The following is a 17691-nucleotide window of genomic DNA, read 5'->3' as shown; positions in this document are numbered from 1 at the left end:
TAGTGTCCTTTGAGGCAAGAAAAATAGAATAGGATAGCCAACTGTGCAGGAATACAATCTAGGCTATTCAGCAAATGCAACAGAAGAAGTCAATAAGGGGCAGATTTAATAATGTGTTGCATTAAAAAAAAAATACTATCAGTACTTACAAAGAGAGCACAGTGACAAGTTTGCATGTAAAAGCTGGGAACTCACAGATTTTTGTGCTGAAGCTGTTGCAAATGTTTTTTCAGGATTTTCTTTCTTAAGGCAAAAATGATGGATACATTTGCAATATGCACTTTACTGTTTATTGCTCAAACTTTTAGCACCAAAACAAAAGCATGTCTTATTTTGTTTGTGCTTGATGGTGAAATTAACTGTGATTAAGTAAAAATGATGCTATTTTAGCTATTTTGGCCCGTTAAAGAAATTTGGCCCTAAGAATTAATAGTAAGCTGATATAAGAAGCAGCAGCATAAAATGAGCGGCATCTGCCATTTCCCCTAATGACATATAGATTCATCCCTATTTAATCTAACCACATCAATCAGCGTTTAGTCCGTGTACAGACTCGTATACCTGCTACCTAACTGTAGACTCTCAGTAATTATTCTGTAAAGAACCAAATGTGCCTAAATTCCTTTCAAACCCATTGTCCTGTTTGTGTGTTTTGGTGTTCTTTGTTAAACACATTTCAGAAAAGTCCATCTTCATCCAACCACTGCTACCAGACATCGCTGCCAAATAAAGCCCCTTTATCTTTCCACAGAGATGCCTCCTGCTGCTGAACAGCAGCTGAATTAGTGGTGATTCACAGACAACTTGTGCTCCTATTTGCTCAGGGTTGCATGCTTCTTGTCAGCTGTTAAGAGAGAAAATGAATGAATAATATCAACAGAAGGCAGAATTACTAAGGTTTTACATGCAGTTGGCAAATGCCCTGAATATTTTATTTTGTGGCCCCTTTAGCAGCAAAAAGGTTTCGTTCACATTGTGGATTACTTTTCATGATTTAATTAATGCAGAACACGTGGAAGAAGCTGCTCAAGTGGAATGGAAAATATGTTGCTTTGATCTGATCTGGAGTTTTGCTGTCCATCCAAATGAGATAATGGTGTTTTACAGCAGTTGAACTAAGCTGTTGTTATGCTCTTCACTGGCTAGATTATCAGTGATTTATTTTGATGGGCTATCATAAAGCATCAGGGACCATCTTGTTATCTTTTGACTGGAGTACTGTACGCACTGTAGACATATTGACTTGTGATGCACCAAAAAGCCTGTTGCGAGTGATATTATGTAAGCAGTCAGTCAACACAGCTGTGCCCCCGTAGGATGATGGTGAATTCTAATTTCCCCGTGACCTGAGGTTTTAACTCGGCAGTCAGCTGGGCAAACTCCCGTGATTGTCTTACCAAACTTTCCCCTCCGGTGACATGATCAGGACAGCATCACTGCAAAGATTAACCAGAGGAAACACATTTTCAGTCTGTCTACTGCTTTTTACAAGCTTGTTATGGTCTCATCCTGTTAATATAAAAGTTAAAGGGGAGCATTAAAGGGGACTTGCTTCCATACTTCATACTTCTTGTCATAATGTCTCAAATTATTAAATTATTACATTATAATGTCTTAAATTATTATTATTTTCCAATAATAATAATAATAAAGATGTGCATTAAGCTTACAGTTCTTACAGCTTGAGTTTCTGTGAAACTTTCCAGTAAGAAAACTATGATTTTACAGAGGGGGATCTTTAAAAGTCTGGAACTAATAGTGAGTGTTTGAAGCCAGAGACTAACATCAGGAGCTGCATAACAGGCAGCATGAGAGAAATAAAGATTTGTGTAGCTGTGAATTCAAAGCTATTTGAGTGAAGCCACTTAACAGCTTACATATGGGATCATGTCTTGTTATTTACCAAAACAGCACTTTTTATATTTGATCTTGTTCTTTTTCACCAGAACCTCCGTAAGATGGAGGAGTCATCAGAGGAGCCTGGCCGAGACCTGAACGAGTTACAGAATGCTGACTGGGTATGCAATGTTCAACCTTTGACTGTAGCCTCAAATGTTCACGTGAAGATATCTCCATGAATTCATATATCACGGTAAACACACAGTAATCAAAGAACTTCTCAGGAACCATGCTGAGATTGATATGGCCACGGCACGTGATGATGGCGCCCTGTTTCCCTGTTCTGTGTGCAAGCAGAGGCTAGCCTCTCTTTGCTACACTGGGTTCCTCTTTCACTACTTCTTCTCCTCTCAGGCTCGATTCTGGGTTCAGGTGATGAGGGACCTGCGTGAAGGAGTCAAGCTGAAGAAGGTGCAGGAGCGTCAGTACAACCCTCTGCCTATTGAGTACCAGCTCACTCCCTATGAGATGCTCATGGATGACATCAGGTCCAAACGCTACAAACTGCGTAAAGTCATGGTCAGTGTCAAAACACGTGTTGCAGCTTTGAAAATATTACTCGAATGCTGCACTCAGTGCTGCACTGTTGTTTTGATCCAGCAGGGAAACGCTTGCTTCATGAAAATCATAAGGTTGCATTGATTATTATTGGATACTGTATAACTGTGACTTTCACTAATGTGATGAAATGATGACTGCATACACTCATAAAATGTTATGTTACATTTAATGGCATAGTCAATGGAAATTTCACTTGATTGTTTTAGATTCTTTTTATACCAAACATATTGCCCTTAATGATTTAAATAAATAAACCTTTGATTTTATATATTTCAGCTGCATTTTACTCAAACATGGCTTCATGTTTACGAGGGCAAATAATCACTTTTTTAGTATACTGTTGAGTTTTGTTTTTAGTCTTTTAAGGCTTCAGTGTGATACCTGAAGTTGTTGTGTAAGTCCACATCTAGAAAACACACCACCACAGTTCAAATCATTTAATGAAATGCTCCAGAAAACAGTACCATAACGGGTTGCTTTGGTGTAAACTTGCATATGCATGACTTTACTCTTCCATTTGGCATTATTCATAGCAAAACTGAAAACTTTAAAAAATATTTTGTAACACTATCACTAATTAAAGTCTTTCTATTTAGCAGTGAGGAGTTGCTGCTTTTATATTAGAACCATTATTGAATATTACTAGTTTTTTGACTGTCAGATGACCCGAGCATGATTTAACGTCTTGGGCTCTGAGAACAACGCTGGAAAATTTGACAGCCTTGATGATAATTAAAAATAATCATCAATCTCAGCCTTATGTATGTGGTCTTGGGTTTGGTTGTCTTGCAACAGAAAATTTAAAAATGTCCATATATACTTTTTTTGATATTGTGTTTTTTTATTATTTGAGTTTGGATTATTTAATTTTTCCATCCATCATGTTCTCCATCTAGTAAATGACCTCCTGAAAGAAGCAGCGTTTGTCTGAGCTAATATAAGCAGACCAATTGTTCCTTTGCTTCAGGTCAATGGAGACATCCCACCAAGATTAAAGAAAAGTGCTCATGAAGTCATCCTGGAGTTCATCAGGTCCAGACCCCCTCTCAATCCTGTGAGTACTAACAAATCTGATTGATTTAAACATTAAAACTGAGATTAAACCCATAATCCCTCTACACATTTGCAAATTAGTAAACACTCTGAAAAAATAAGGATTTTAACAAAGACATTTCCTGCTTCTAACCTGGTGTTATTTGTGGGAAACACTGTGACTCTCATGTCAGGAGATGGTTTATAGGTTGATTTGCTGTTGCTAAAGCCAAAATCATCCCGATGATTAGACTTGACTATTTCCACTACATGTGATCGACTGTAAATTCAGACTCTGTAAAGCACACGGGTGTTCACGTCTCACTGCAGCCTGAATTTGGAGAAATAATGGATTCTGTGCTGATATCAATCTTGCAGCAGGATTAGCAGGCTGCTTTTTCAGCAGTGCTCTCATCTCTCAGCAATCAGGTGAACAATCAGTCAAAGTAGACCCGAAGAGGCGAAGAGAAGCAGGCCTGCGGGCTACAGCCCTGTACATTCGTGTCAGTGTTGGTATGCTCCCTTTTTCACTCTGTGCCACCCATCATCAACCCACACTACTTAGGTGTCAGCTCGGAAGCTGAAGCCACAGACTCAGCCTCCTCCCACGCTGCACGAGCGGATCCTGGAGGAGATCAAAGCAGAGCGGAAACTTCGCCCGGTCTCTCCTGACGAGGTCCGCAGAGGAAGGCTGGGTAAGGAGGCGTCCCACTTCATTGTCCCTGCTCTTGGTATCTTTTAGTCCCGTTAGTGCACACTCACGTGCACACTCCCATACACATGCAACCATACTTCGCTCTAAAATTTTAAGACGTTTTAAGCTGAAGTATGGATCTGATGCCTGCACCTCAGAATCACATAAGAAGTGTGCACTAGCTTCATTACTTTGAGCTGTTTCTGTTCTTTTATATGTTCCTACTTTGTGCCTATGCTCTGTGCTATTGTAGCTGCTGCTGTCTAACCGTTCATATTTGTGTTGCAACTAATGCCTATTATTGTTTTGTGGCTTATATTGTTTGCAACAGAGTATAAGTCGTATGCCACAATAATGCTAAGTGTCTGCAACTTCTATTAACACACTGAACCCAGTACTGTGTTGTCTGCAGTGTCTCCCCATTGGCTGACTTATTCAAAAATCCTCTTATTACTCGTCATGAAAGCAATGAAACCTTTGGGATCTGAAATAAGACAATAAGCATGCCATTTCAATTCTTTTCTCACTAAATACCAACTTCTTGTATGTACAGTAGTAAGTCTTGACTTGATGTGCCTCTATCACAAACAATAACTGTCCATGACGTTTCTCGTTGCAGTAATTCGGCCACTTAGCATGTCTTTCAGTTTTGACGCGTCAGGTAAAGTCTCCCTCGCTGCTTACCTGGCTTTTCATCACTTTCTGTTCCCCGCTTTGTTGTGGCTGCTCATCTGTTCTGTCAGCACGAACAAACACACAGACACAGATACACACTTTTAATGCATCAATCTGCATATTGTACACACATTTCATGTTGTGCTTCATCGTTTGGTGATTGCCTCCTTTGGAGGTGAAAAATGGACCCGTGGGACACTGGTCAGTAGGAGGATGCTGATGAGAGCGAGGTGACATGAGTGGCATGCTGAACTACATCCACAGGCCATACTTTAAACTTGTTAACCTTAAAACCAGGGAAATCAAATGAACGTTCAGACCAATTTTTTGCACGTTGAAACCTGAGGCAAAGCTTGAACATGAAAATCTCGAAAACCTTTAAAGATAAAAACCTCCTGAACCTGTCTGAGTATTGGCTAGTTAAAATACGAGGAAAACAAACAATCTGTCCTGTAAAGTCTCATATTTTAGCACACACTGATCTCAATGTGATCTCAAATATTCAAAAAAAAGGTCTTCATGTTCAAACTTTGCCTTAGATTTCAGTGTGCAAAACAAAAGAAAATTCAAAAAATAATAGAAAATATATGAACAGATCATTTAAAAGAAATCTTGAAAAGTATTTGATGTGACTTTATCCTACAGACCAACAAAAAACGAGCTTATGTTCAAAACTCACTGCCTTTCATTTGTCATAAAAGGAATCTTTACTTTGTGTAATATATGTCTTCGATTGGAAGAGATTACATCGCCTCACAGCCAGACTGAGATATTTAAAGTGTTTAGAGGTGCTGTTTTGTTTTTTTTTTTGCATGTAGCGTTCTGAAGGAAGGATAGTAAAATTACATCACTGCTTTCTATACAAACAACATCTTCTTCTTTTTTTAAAAAAAATACTGTTGGCTGTTAAAATGATTGCAGCCTTGAGGAAACAGTTTATTCTAGTCAGTCTTCATGAAATTCCTGTACCTCCTGAAAAATATTCCTGCTGTTGCTTCTTGGGAAAAGTGTCACCTTTTCCAAGCACTTAGTCTCTTAAAGGTTCCTCTATAATGTGAAACTTCAGTAGAAGTGAGCTGCCAGCTATCTAATCAAGGGTTGGCAAGGAACAGCCAAAAGCATACGTGACACCGTCAACGTCTCCAAGAATCTATACAAAAGAGTCTTTCGTGTGCAGCAGTGACTTTGCAGAATCGAGCCAGTGCGCAGGTGGACCGGTGCGCAGCCTCATGCTCTGCACAGCATAGTAAAATATATAGTCTAAGATGACGAGCTACAGGCTACCAGCAGTGGAACATGCCCAACACTGTCTCCAAATTTGGAGATAGTGTTGTGATTGCGATGAGGGAACAGTGCTCAGGTGGCCAATTTAGAATAATCTTGTGCTCCACTTTCTCTCCTACTGAAGCCAGTGTCTCTCAAAACAGCTCCCTCATTTGTGTTGTCTGTTGACCTGTGTGTAAAACCTTCCCTGTATAATCACTCATTCCCATATGATGTGACCATATTGATAACTCTGTACTTTGTGGGGATTTTACATTCCCGCTGACAAATTAATGAGTATGGCTAAGGGGAAATAGATTTCATGAGATTAAATGCTGCGATCACAAGTCTCAGTGAGGTATCATGTCGCTGCGCGCAGCGTTGGGCCTTCGTGATAGCTTATTGTGTTAAAGGCAACGTGAGCAGGCGGTGCTGCTTGGTTCTAATTAAATTGTCATTAAAATGTGACATTAAGTATTTTGTTGTAGTTGTGCATTAGTTGAGAAGGTTGATGCCACTCTCTCTGTGCTTCTGTTTAATGCTAGAGTCAGCAGGTGATTAGATTAGCAACAAGGGTGTGACTTGGGTAATTTGATTGGCTCCCTGGGGTCCCCTACAAAAAATTGAAAGGAAAATGTCAACTTAATCGATCCGTAATGGGAGTGATGTTTCAAATTACATAACGCTAGAATAAAAACGTAAGACAAACGTTATATTATACATAAATACATATTTAGGTCTAAAAACACTTAATAACAAAATTGTATAACATTACCCTAATTTTTGCTTTAATATCATAGTAATACACTGTTTGCATGTTGTTACTGTAGTGTTACTACAATTTTGTAGACAAGTATATAAGTGGTCTGGTGATTTCGCGACCTAACAGCAATACTGTCACCACATTATCAGCTTGTAATGGTACAACTATATGCTACTGTGCAAAAGTCTTGAGCCACTTTTTGTTTCTTTATATTTTGCTTTTAAGGAGCCAGACTTTCTTGTATCTTTTAAGTGGTCTTGAGCAGAAGTTCTTTAAGCTTTCTGAAGTTTTTCTTAAGCCTCTTAACAATGATCTGTGAATCATTCAAGTATAAAAAGTGTTTGCAATATAACCTTAAAGACTTTGAAGACTAACGAGGAGGCAAGCCTGAAAATGCAAATGAGCAGTGTCTGAAAGGTCACATCCTTAAGAAACAGGGGGGGAAAATCTGGCAAAGACCTGACACAGAGGGTAGCTGTTAAGAAACCATTCTTAAAGAAGGGAAACTGGGAGAAATGGCAGGTAGGTTTGCCAAATTATACAAGGACTGGACTTAAAATCAGTAGAAATAAGTCTGATGAATGAAACTTGAAAATCTGACAGTTTCAGGAGGAGGGACATAAAACCGCGAGTGTTCATAGTTATCTGTAAAACACGGTGGAGGCTCTGTCATGGTTTTGTGCTGCATTCCAGACAGTGTTTTTAAAATCTTGTTAAAATTGATGGAATTACAAAGAAAAACACCACAAATTTTTGATCCACCATCCAATACCAGCTAGAAATTGGCTGACAGCATGACAATGATCCCAAACAAACCAAACTCTCAAATCAGAACTCTTGCATGGTATGCAATGCAAGTGTTTGTTCTATTTACTGCAAAACTACACAGCAGATGTGCTGCCCCTCCCCGAGCCTGGTTCTGCTGGAGGTCACTTCTTGTTAAAAGGAAGGTCTTTTACCCCTCTGTCTCTGAGTGCCTGCTAGTAGGGGACCAGTCGATCACTGGAGTTCTCTCTCTCTGGAGCCTATTCCATCTACCATAGAGCGAGAGCTGGGCTACACCCTGGTCATGTCGTTGATCTGAAGCATGACTAAGATGCTTAAACATTAGACATAAAAAAATCAAATGAAACCTTAACTGAACTGAAAGCTGTGGTCTTTATGCTGAACTAAGCTGAACCATCTTGACTTAGCCAGGCAACATGAGAGTGACACTAAACTTCTTCTAACCCACACAAGTCTTTGTGTTATATGTTAAAAGCCATGTCTATTTTAAATCATTTTATAGACAAAATAAAAATATTTAATATCAGATTTTGCACTAAATACTTTAGAATCAAAATGACTCCTTTGTAGGGTCAGTATTTTAACATTGAGCAGTTATACGTTTCATGATGTAATCCACACAACAGACCATTTCCCTGTAGCTGCACACGTACACAAAGTATCCCAAAGTATTCTGTCAAACACAAATCTGTTTACTACTTCAGTCACTCCATTTTATTTGGATATAAACGGCAGGTGTACTGAGTGGTCAATTTACTTGTAGCCATCTTATTAAAGGAGGTCTCCCTTTTAGGTTTCGGCAAAACTCGCAGTATGCCGCAGGATTTATTCCGTACTGGAATAGGTAACGTATGAGCAATGCTGTGGTTTGGAAGGCCATGTTTGCATTTTAACCAAATGGTCTTGTCTGTTTTGTCTCCCCCCTGCCCGCCAGCTTTAAACTAATATCTCCTCTTTTTGAATATGTGAATGCTGAGACTTGGGTGAAACAAAGAAAGGGTTTAGAATGATGGCTGAATAGAGAAAAACTGGTGATGTAGGTTCTTAGGAATCTTTGGTCATAAAAAGACTGGGCAGCAGGAACAGAGCTCGTGTTGAGACGATGAGCTCATGTGGATGCTTTTCCCACAAACAAGAGGCTGAAGGGAGAAAGGAGAGTTTCAGGGTTCCCACCAATCCTATCAGCTGTGTTTTTTATCTGTCTCTTGCAGCACTCGCTTGTCTGCTTTTCCCATACTCCCTGCCTCCAAACCCTCTCATCAGGTTGTCTTTTTGCTTTACCCAGAAATTAGTCAGAATCAGGCAGCTTGGTATTGTAGGTGGTTGATTTTAATGTTGTCTTTTCTACTTTTAGACTTTAGCCAGTAAAGAGTGTCTGTTTAGTAAATTGGGAAATTTGGTTTCAAGGACTTAGCTTTCCCTAAAAACGTTCCCTGCGGGTTGATATGGGAGAGAAGCTTTTTTTTTTTAGGAGTCCACAGTTTAAATATTTCATGAAGAAGGCATCCATGCTCTGCGTGTAACACCGCCCTGCTCCTATGCTTCCCCTTAGGAAAAACTTAACCTTCGCCAACCTCTTTAACCTTTCGGCGACTCTCAAAACTCAGTCCTCTGTAACATCATTCATTGCATCCTTTCACCTCACCACCCACTGAAACCCACTACAACTTGAAAACTCTGTTTCCCCATATAACAAATGGGATAGTAAAAGAAAGATGCAAAGTATAACCTGTTTGGATGCAAAGAATCCAGAGAGGATGTGTTTTGGGTTTCGTTTCAACTGCTGTGCCTGAATGACACTCTCCTGTGTGGCTCTATGCAGATGAGTTCAGCCCACGTATGGGCAGGAGGACATCCAGCTCTCTGTCTCTCACCAACGGATCTGGATCACCCAGAGTCGAACCCTCTGGATCTCAGTCAGTTCCTCAGAGAAAGCGGCTCCTGAAGGCTCCCAGCCTCGCTGAACTGGACAGCTCTGACTCTGAAGTGCGTTTCTGTGTATTAGAATTTTATTTTTCCTAGATGCATTTACTTTGTGCAGAAAAAGTGACGACTGAAGTGCATGTGTATTCTGTGCATTCAGGATGAGATTGTTGGACGCAAATCTGCGAGCAGCTCCAGCGTGGCGACATCTCTGATGGATGACACTTCCCCAGAATCTGTGCTGGGGAAGAAAAGTGAGTCAGGAAGCCTTTCGACGCCCCCTGCCTCCTTAACTAAGCTATCTGCTGGCAGTGATCGATGGCTTTTAATCTTGCAGCCTTGCCAGTCACGTTTCCCAAAGTCTTTTCATTTGAAAGATTATTTATAATCAGTAGGTCTTGAGCTAAAGATTAACCAATCAATTGCTTCTTTGCAGTTAAACTTGCTCTTTTTTTCTCTCTCTCTCTCTTACGTTCTGTCTATGAACACCAGCTCCACCCATGTTCCTGCCCATCTCCTCTACACCTCAACCAGAGAGGCGTAAGACCCCCCAGAGAAGACACTCTATTGAGAAGGAAACGCCCACAAATGTCCGACCGTTTCAGCCGCCCTCCAAGCAGAGCTCCAAGTCCCTGGTGAGTCAGAGCTTCGTGTATCATTTAAAAATAAACATTTGGAAATAGGATTCAGTTCAGTTCAATTCAGTTTTATTTATATAGTGCCAAATCACAACAACAGTCACCTCAAGGCGCTTTATGTTATAAGTTAAATACACTACAGGGGCAGCCAACTGTCACGACTGATTGGGGGGTTAGGGGAGAAAGACAAGACAAACGACACACTTTGGAAGAGAGTCACAACTGGACCAGATTGAAATCAAAAACAAACCTACTAATGCGTTAGTTTCAAAGGATATTCCTTCGATTGCTGTTTTGACTTGTTCCAGTGGCTGTCAGTGTCCAGTGTGGTCAAAAGAAGCAGAGGGAGAACGAGATAAGTAGGTAGAGCATCAAGATCTGTAGGGAAATGAGGAAGGATTGAAACTAAACACACATGCTGTCATCTCTCTTCTGTTTGCCCCTTTCTCAAGATTTCTTCCCTCCTTCTTTTACCAGAACCATCGAGTCCCTGTATCTCTGTTAAATTGCAGGCTTTCTGTTCTTCCTCCCTCCCACACACACACACACCTCCACCTTCTCTTGCTCAGGTTGGAATCGAAATCTCGCATCACTCCTGGATTCCCTTCCTTCTCCACCCTTCTCCCTCTACTCTGTGCCCTTTGTGGAGCTCCAACCCTATCGAGGTGTTTGTGTTGGGGTTGGTGAAGACACTTTTTGCTCTGTGCAGGAAGGTTTACATCCTTCGAAGAGACTCGGCCGAGGTTTGCCCGTCTCCCATCAGTCTGTCCCGTCATAATAACTGTAGCTGCTCATCCTCCTAATTCTTCACTAGATATCATTCACCTAGAGCAGGCTGAGGACATTGCTTTGGATATCTAACACAGTGGCTCAAACGTATAGCAACATAGAACTAACAAAGAACTGTCAGAGCGTTTACAGGAAGTAACAGGAAAGACGAACATAGGATCAAAGATCTCTTTTTTTCATGTTTCTGAACACTAAAAAGTGAATTTGAAGTTTCCTCTCCTCTGTGTTTCTGGTAACAGAGAGTAATGGGAAGAACCACGGTGCGTTAACTTGTCCTTCAGCAGTCAATCAAGGATTCATAATGTGCGACTGTTACAAAGGCCCTGAGGATGCCCTGAGTAGCAGACAAACACACCTTGTGGCTACAAACATATACAGCCTCCCCTTACAATAAAACCACAGTCATCTAGGAGTTTCCCTTATTTAATATTGCTCTCTTTGTTCCTTGAGTTCCATGTAGACATGGTCAAGACCACATTAGGTGCCCCTCCTATGGGCTAAGAACAGGAAACTGAGGGCCCAATTCACACTGGCTCACCAAGATTGCACAATAGAAGAACAGGTTGGAAAAACGGCACATGGTCTGACGAGTTTCTGTTTCTGCTGCCACAATGTCTGTATAAATACTTAAGCCGGCTGATGGTGTAATGGTTTGGGGGATATTTTCTTGGCACACATTTGCCCCTTAGGACCAACTGAGCATTGTTTTAATGCCACAGCCTGCCTGAGTATTGTTGCTGACCATGTCCATCCCTTATGCCCTTATGATTGTATCATGTTCTGATGGCTGCTTCCAGCTGGATAACAAATATAAAAAGAAATTCTCTTTTTTTAGCCAGTTCTTGAAGACAATCATTGCACGCTTTGTGAACACTATTTCTCGGCACTGCTGCAGGAAAAAAGTGTTCACTGTTTTTCCCACATCACGATTCTACTCTGAGCTGCCGTTTCTTTCACTGAACAATGAGGATATTTTTATGACCCAATTGTAGCCCGGACCCACTCTCGGTGCTCTTAAAGGTGCAGGAGAGTTGTGCATGTGTGTGCTGAGTGAAAAACACTGAGTCCTGTGTTTTGAGTCTGCTGGGTCCACTGACTGCTGTGCGTATAATTCTTGTTGTTGCTGCAGGAGGAGTTTTGTTTTCCTGTGGAGTGTCTGTCTCTGACGGTGGAGGAAGTGATGCACATCAGACAGGTGCTGGTGAAGGCAGAGCTGGAGAAGTTCCAGCAGTACAAAGACATCTACAATGCCATGAAGAAGGGGAAGGTAATGCATCTTTTTATTGCCTAGGCTAATTCTATTATAAAGAAGTAATCTCTCTTTAATAAACAGGGATTACTTACTCTTTCTAAATGAGCACAGTTAAATTATAACACCATAAGTGGGTTAGGGAAACAGTATAACTTTTATCCTGAGAAAAATGTTTTTTTGGTTCCAAATACCTTCTTTATATTTACTGCGATCTCTACATTACTGTTGCAGCTTTGCTTCTGTTGTCGAGCCAAAAGGTTTTCCTTCTTCACCTGGTCCTACACCTGCCAGTTCTGCAAAAAGTAAACAATTTCAGATGATTATCTTCATCTTTTTCATTAATACTCTTCTGTTTATAATTATTTAAGGATCTATGGCTGCTTTCGTTTATTCCTTCTCCTGTAACTTCTGTCAATCGTCTCTTTGCAGGCCTGTGTGCGCACAGTGCTGCAAAAAGGTAAGGCACGTGGGATAAATAAGTCCTCTTCTGCAGTATCACATCTTTGTGCTGGTGACAATAAAGTGGACCTCTTTAAAATAAATAAGTAAATAGTGTAAGATACTTCCTAATGTGGCAAATGGTGGTCACTGATCTTTGGCTAATTGCTTCCCAATCAACCAAATTCAAACTGACGACACTCTTCTCTCTTGTTTTGCATCATTACTGTGCTTCCATACGCATTGTGAGGAAGTTTTATCTCTTTCATACATGCCTTCCATCTCTGACAGATGCGGCTGCCATCCAAACCTTATTCCAGCTTGCCCATCTACTCCATTGGCTCCACCAACACTCTCCCCAGGGAGAGAATAAGTGCCATGGCTTCTGTAGGACAAGGACTGTCAGTGGCTGGAGCCCCAGGTCCATCTAAACCAGGAGGGGCTGCTGCATCCCCCGCTTTGAAAGAACCTGCAAAAGGAGCATCTAAAGGTCCCAGAAAAGCTCCTGGGGCAGCGACAACAGCAGCAGCTGCTAAAACTGACAAGTCCTCCAGTAACCCACAGCGCCACAGCATCCAGAAGACTATGTCTAAGTAAGAGCTATGAACAACACTATTCAAACTAGAAATAGCAGTGCAACAATCAAAAGGAGGAGATCATACATCTCGTGTTCGTCATCACAAACTGCACACACAATGCAAAGTAAAGGCCTTGTTCATTGTAGCTACTACTGCTTGGTACAGCGTGTCCTCTTCAGTCAGAAGATTTGTTGGGTGTTGCTGACATCTAGTGGATAAAATTGCAACTACCACATCAGAAACTGCTTGGCTGATTGTCAAACTTTACCAAATTATTCAGCGTCCTTATCAGAAAAGCAGCAAGACAATCATGAAGTTTGGATTTAATTTACCTGTATTATCATGCATGACTGAACTTTTCATTAAGTCTTTTCAGGATGAGTTGTTTCATGTGTTTTTTTGTTTTTAAACACATTTAATTGATATCCCATGGATTAAGTTAGCTATGAATGCACATTTTAGATCATTTGAAACCAAAGCTAATTCACATTGTTAATATATCAAAACAATGTTGTGTTTCGCTCCCGTTCAAGCCAAGCTCCTCTGCTGTTTCTGTCTCTGTAGGTTTTCGAAGCACGGCTCTTTAAAGTCTCATGAAGAACTGGAGCTTCCCCCAGAGCTGACGGAGGACTGGGCTACCATGGAGGTCTGTGTGGACTGCAAGAAGTTCATCTGTGACATAATCGCCTCCAGCAAACACAGTCTGTCACTGGCCACCAAGAGGGCTCGCTTAAAACGCAAGACACAGTCATTCTACATGTCCTCCCCTAAAGGAAGAGAGGAGTACCATCCCTCTGAACGAACAATCAGTGAAATCTGAAACTCTGTATCTCTCCTTCTGGCTGCTTCCAGCTCCAATGGCACAACACTGGATATGATCTTACTGTATTAGTGGACGTGAGTCGGAGAAGGCTGCCTGAATGGCTGTAAGAACCTTGGTGGTGGATAGTGAGGTTTCTGGCTGCTGTGTCCTGATCGTGATCAGCTTCTCTAGACAGTACTGTAGATCTGCCAGTCTTTTTTGTGTTTTTTTTAAAATAATATCATTAATATATCAGAAATACCTTTAATGTGTGGACACAGGCATTTGACTCAACAGAGACAAAGTGCAAAGGGGACTGACTTCCTTCCTCCATGATGGTGCCACGGTCTGCTCCACCTAAACTCGCGTTCACATAAAAAGCACAAAACAGAAAAGCGATCGTATTGTAAACGAAGAGTGACGGTCATCAAAAAGAAGATAAAACTGTACATTTTGTATGGGCTATAATTTAGTTTTTTACATGTATGTACAGTAAATAATTACTCGATAAAATGTCACCCTCTGTTTTCAGTTCAGACTTTTGCTGATGATGCTCAGGGAGACTCTCACTCCTCTCTGCTATTGACAGCGCTCTTGAAACCATGCTTCCTTGAGGAATTCAAGCTAAATTACCCGTTTTATTTTCCTCCAAAGGTTGCTACACAAAGAGAAATATCACCTGCTTTTATGTTGACTATAGTGCCAAATAATAACTCCTTAAATAAATATGTCACCTGATGTAGTTATTGATTTATGCAGTGGTCTTGCTAATGGAGGAAGACCACCTCAAGCGCTCCAGTCTCTGTTAAAATGAAATATTCATGTGTAATTAGACAATGATCAAAGTTCTTTAAAACACTCCTGTCATGCTTTTTCTTTTGCTATCTATAGATTGTTGTAATATATTAAACATTGCCACGCTTCAAATACTGATACCAGCCTATGTCTAAATAATCTCTCGGAGTCAAAAGCTCATGCAAACGTTGTGTTTGTGAGGGGCAGCCAATCAGAATAAAGTTGATCTGGCTCCATCAAGGCCCAGTATATGATAAACAAGGATTTTAACAAAAATATAGAGATTAAAATAAGCCCAAAATGACCTCTGAAAAACAAAGAAAAACATTTATCAGTGTTTAATGCTAATAAATATTATAAATGTACTTAATCAGATCTGTGCAGGTGGTTTCGATCAGGGATAAGTGACAGCAGTGTGGTGCTCCAGTTATTTAGTTTTGCCTTTCTCAGAAATATCTTATCAAAGGTGCTTTAGGGGGAAAAAAGGTCAAAACACAGCTGAGGCTATGTTATTGAGATTTCTAGTCCCTACCATTAACTGGTAAATGCCTTTTAAAATCTCTTAAACTGCACACCACTTGGTATGCACAGATGTCTCTAAGGTGCTTTTTTTGTTAATTTGTGTGGTATAAATAAAGCTGATTTGAACTTTTTCAAAAGACAAGTTATAACATTAATTAATTCTCCAATCAGTCTAAAATTATGATCTCACCACAATCCATCCCAGCTTACTTTTGTGATGAACCAGTTTTGATCAGTTGTGAAGTTACGCTTGTACCCTGACGAGCTTCTATAGGCAAAAATCTCCAACTATCATTAAATCCCGACTTGGAAATGGAAGCATTTGAATGACATCACCTGTTTCTAGGCAGAAGCAAAAGCACAAGCAAAGTATCTTTGATTAAAGGGAATCAAAACATCTAACAAATGTTGAGTTCACCTGCGATCCCCTCACTCCTACTCAGAGGCTGACTGAGGAAAAACACAATTTTAGGACTGTAACAATAATAATAATAATAATAATAATTTCAGACATTACTATGACCCAGATGGTTCAGATTTGCCTTTAAGTATTTTACCTGAAATATGTCCATTACAGCATCTTCTCAAAACATACCTTAAACTGATGCAACGCTCTTGCTTTCCCATGAATCAAGTTAATGATTTGTTTCTGTATGTTTGCAAAGATGAATCATAATACATAAAATAACAGCACGCTGCCCAGCTTTCAGTCACTCAGAGTTAATGTTAATACAATGCCTTTATGATTTCTTTTTTTGTCATTCATAGTCTCACTGGCAGAGAGATATAACTTCCTCATAGCCCGGATGTTTATTTTACACTTCATCGCATTCCACGTCTTTTCATATTTTGCCTTAAAAGATGCCTTTTGTTATCGCTCTCATCTGTTGAACAGTCGTCTGCTGTTACTGTACATACATCGTTTCAAAGGGTTTGTTCTAACGTTCAGGTGTGTTGCCTCAAAGATGACAGTGCTGACAATGAGACTGCTGTAGAGCTGAGAGGGAAATTGTCCATGTGTGAAGAACAGGAGGGCTGCGAAGTCTTCAGAAGAAACCTCTCGGTGTGACAGACAGCATCATGCATGTACTACAGTGTAGCTTGTACCTTCAGTCTGTATTACCTTCAAGCTGTAACTCCCTGCAGAGAGTGCAACAAATGACAAGTATAAACAATAAACTGTAATGCAATAGCTGACCACAGCCTCATCATTTATTTATCCTCATCATTTATTTATTCATCTTTTATTTTAAAGTATCCAAAAACATAATGCCTTGTTTTTTCAAGTGTCTCCAAGTGTCTAATAGAGTTGGTAGGAAGTCTTTATTCAGTCCTGGATCATAATTTGATACCCATGAGGGTTACTAACGAAAAGAATTCAATTTCTTTTTAACTATAAAACACCAAATCATAAAACACAACAACAATAATAATAGTAATAATAGTAGTAGTAGTAGTAGTAGTAGTAATGGTGTTGTAAATAGACAATCAGAAGAAGGGAATTGTGTATATTTTGTATAATTTTGTATGTTATAATCTTTTATAATGCCTGATTGACCGGGGAAAAACAAGTTGTTCCTTTAGATTTTATTTATTAATGAATACATCATTTGAAGTTAACAAAAGGAGTGTTAAACAGGTCTGTAAATGTTTTACTCTGTCAATAAAGTTACAAAGGGAAAAAAGTGGCATTGTTACCATAGTAACATAAAGCCTGAACTTTATCTCCGGCTCTGGTTTCGTGTTAGAAATGGTTACTGGTATTCACAAAGCGAGAAAGAGAGAAGTAAGCCACAGTTTTTGCCTGGTACCCCTGCCATGTTCTTTGTCGTGAAGCGGAAATGTTAGCTAGCGCCGAGCCTAACGTTTAGCCTTCAGACACCAGTGCCAATGTCTCCGAGGTTCAAAGAGCTTGTGGTTTATTTCCGCAAGCAAGCTCTTAGACAGCGCCGGGCTAAAAATAACCCATCTTTAAGAGTGTAACTTTGAATCTATCTGTTCATCGCTGCCTTCATTTTCTACAGGATGTGTTTATCCAGGATTCAGAGTCTGAGACTGGTAGCAGTACTGGAGGACTGTTCACACCAGCTGGAAATACTGGGACATATTCTCGCAATGCGGATACGCAGGGAAAGACCTGCACAGGTGACTTCACAGTATTACCACGATAACATCTGTCAACAGCTGCCTGCTGCTTTGATCTAGCAGTGTTGTGAAAAACTGTGTTTTGGGCGTTATTACATGACTGAAAGACTCTCTCTCTCTCTCTCTCTCTCTCTCT

General features: G+C 40.2%; 2 protein-coding genes across 3 annotated transcripts in view; both read left to right on the top strand.

The window, feature by feature from the left end:
* Positions 1-16607, top strand: part of LOC102304552 (protein spire homolog 1) — a gene marked incomplete at its 5' end in the record, with an annotated part of 37875 nt that extends 21268 nt beyond the window's left edge. Inside the window, 14 exon segments of the mRNA XM_005924235.3 lie at positions 1947-2018; positions 2254-2418; positions 3428-3514; positions 4058-4187; positions 8467-8517; positions 9496-9659; positions 9757-9850; positions 10089-10231; positions 10804-10977; positions 12153-12290; positions 12507-12577; positions 12705-12732; positions 13005-13306; positions 13856-16607. Of these exon segments, the coding sequence (XP_005924297.1) occupies positions 1947-2018; positions 2254-2418; positions 3428-3514; positions 4058-4187; positions 8467-8517; positions 9496-9659; positions 9757-9850; positions 10089-10231; positions 10804-10977; positions 12153-12290; positions 12507-12577; positions 12705-12732; positions 13005-13306; positions 13856-14111 (1875 nt within the window). The 3' untranslated portion in view covers positions 14112-16607.
* A 486-nt stretch (positions 16608-17093) lies between these two features.
* The window catches only part of iqcg (IQ motif containing G), a 3245-nt gene continuing 2647 nt past the window's right edge, over positions 17094-17691 (top strand). Inside the window, exons 1-2 of one of the 2 annotated variants that reach the window (XM_005924241.3) lie at positions 17094-17196; positions 17435-17555. In XM_005924241.3, coding sequence (XP_005924303.1) covers positions 17161-17196; positions 17435-17555 — 157 coding nt within the window. In that variant the 5' untranslated portion in view covers positions 17094-17160. Of the gene's footprint in view, positions 17197-17434; positions 17556-17691 lie in introns of those variants that run through there. The other variant, XM_014334209.2, reaches the window with a different exon arrangement.

Source organism: Haplochromis burtoni, unplaced genomic scaffold (assembly GCF_018398535.1).
Source record: "Haplochromis burtoni strain Fernald_Lab_line unplaced genomic scaffold, NCSU_Asbu1 Contig_76, whole genome shotgun sequence".
Classification (NCBI taxonomy): Eukaryota; Metazoa; Chordata; class Actinopteri; order Cichliformes; family Cichlidae; genus Haplochromis; species Haplochromis burtoni.
This window is presented reverse-complemented; position numbering and strand designations above follow the sequence as displayed.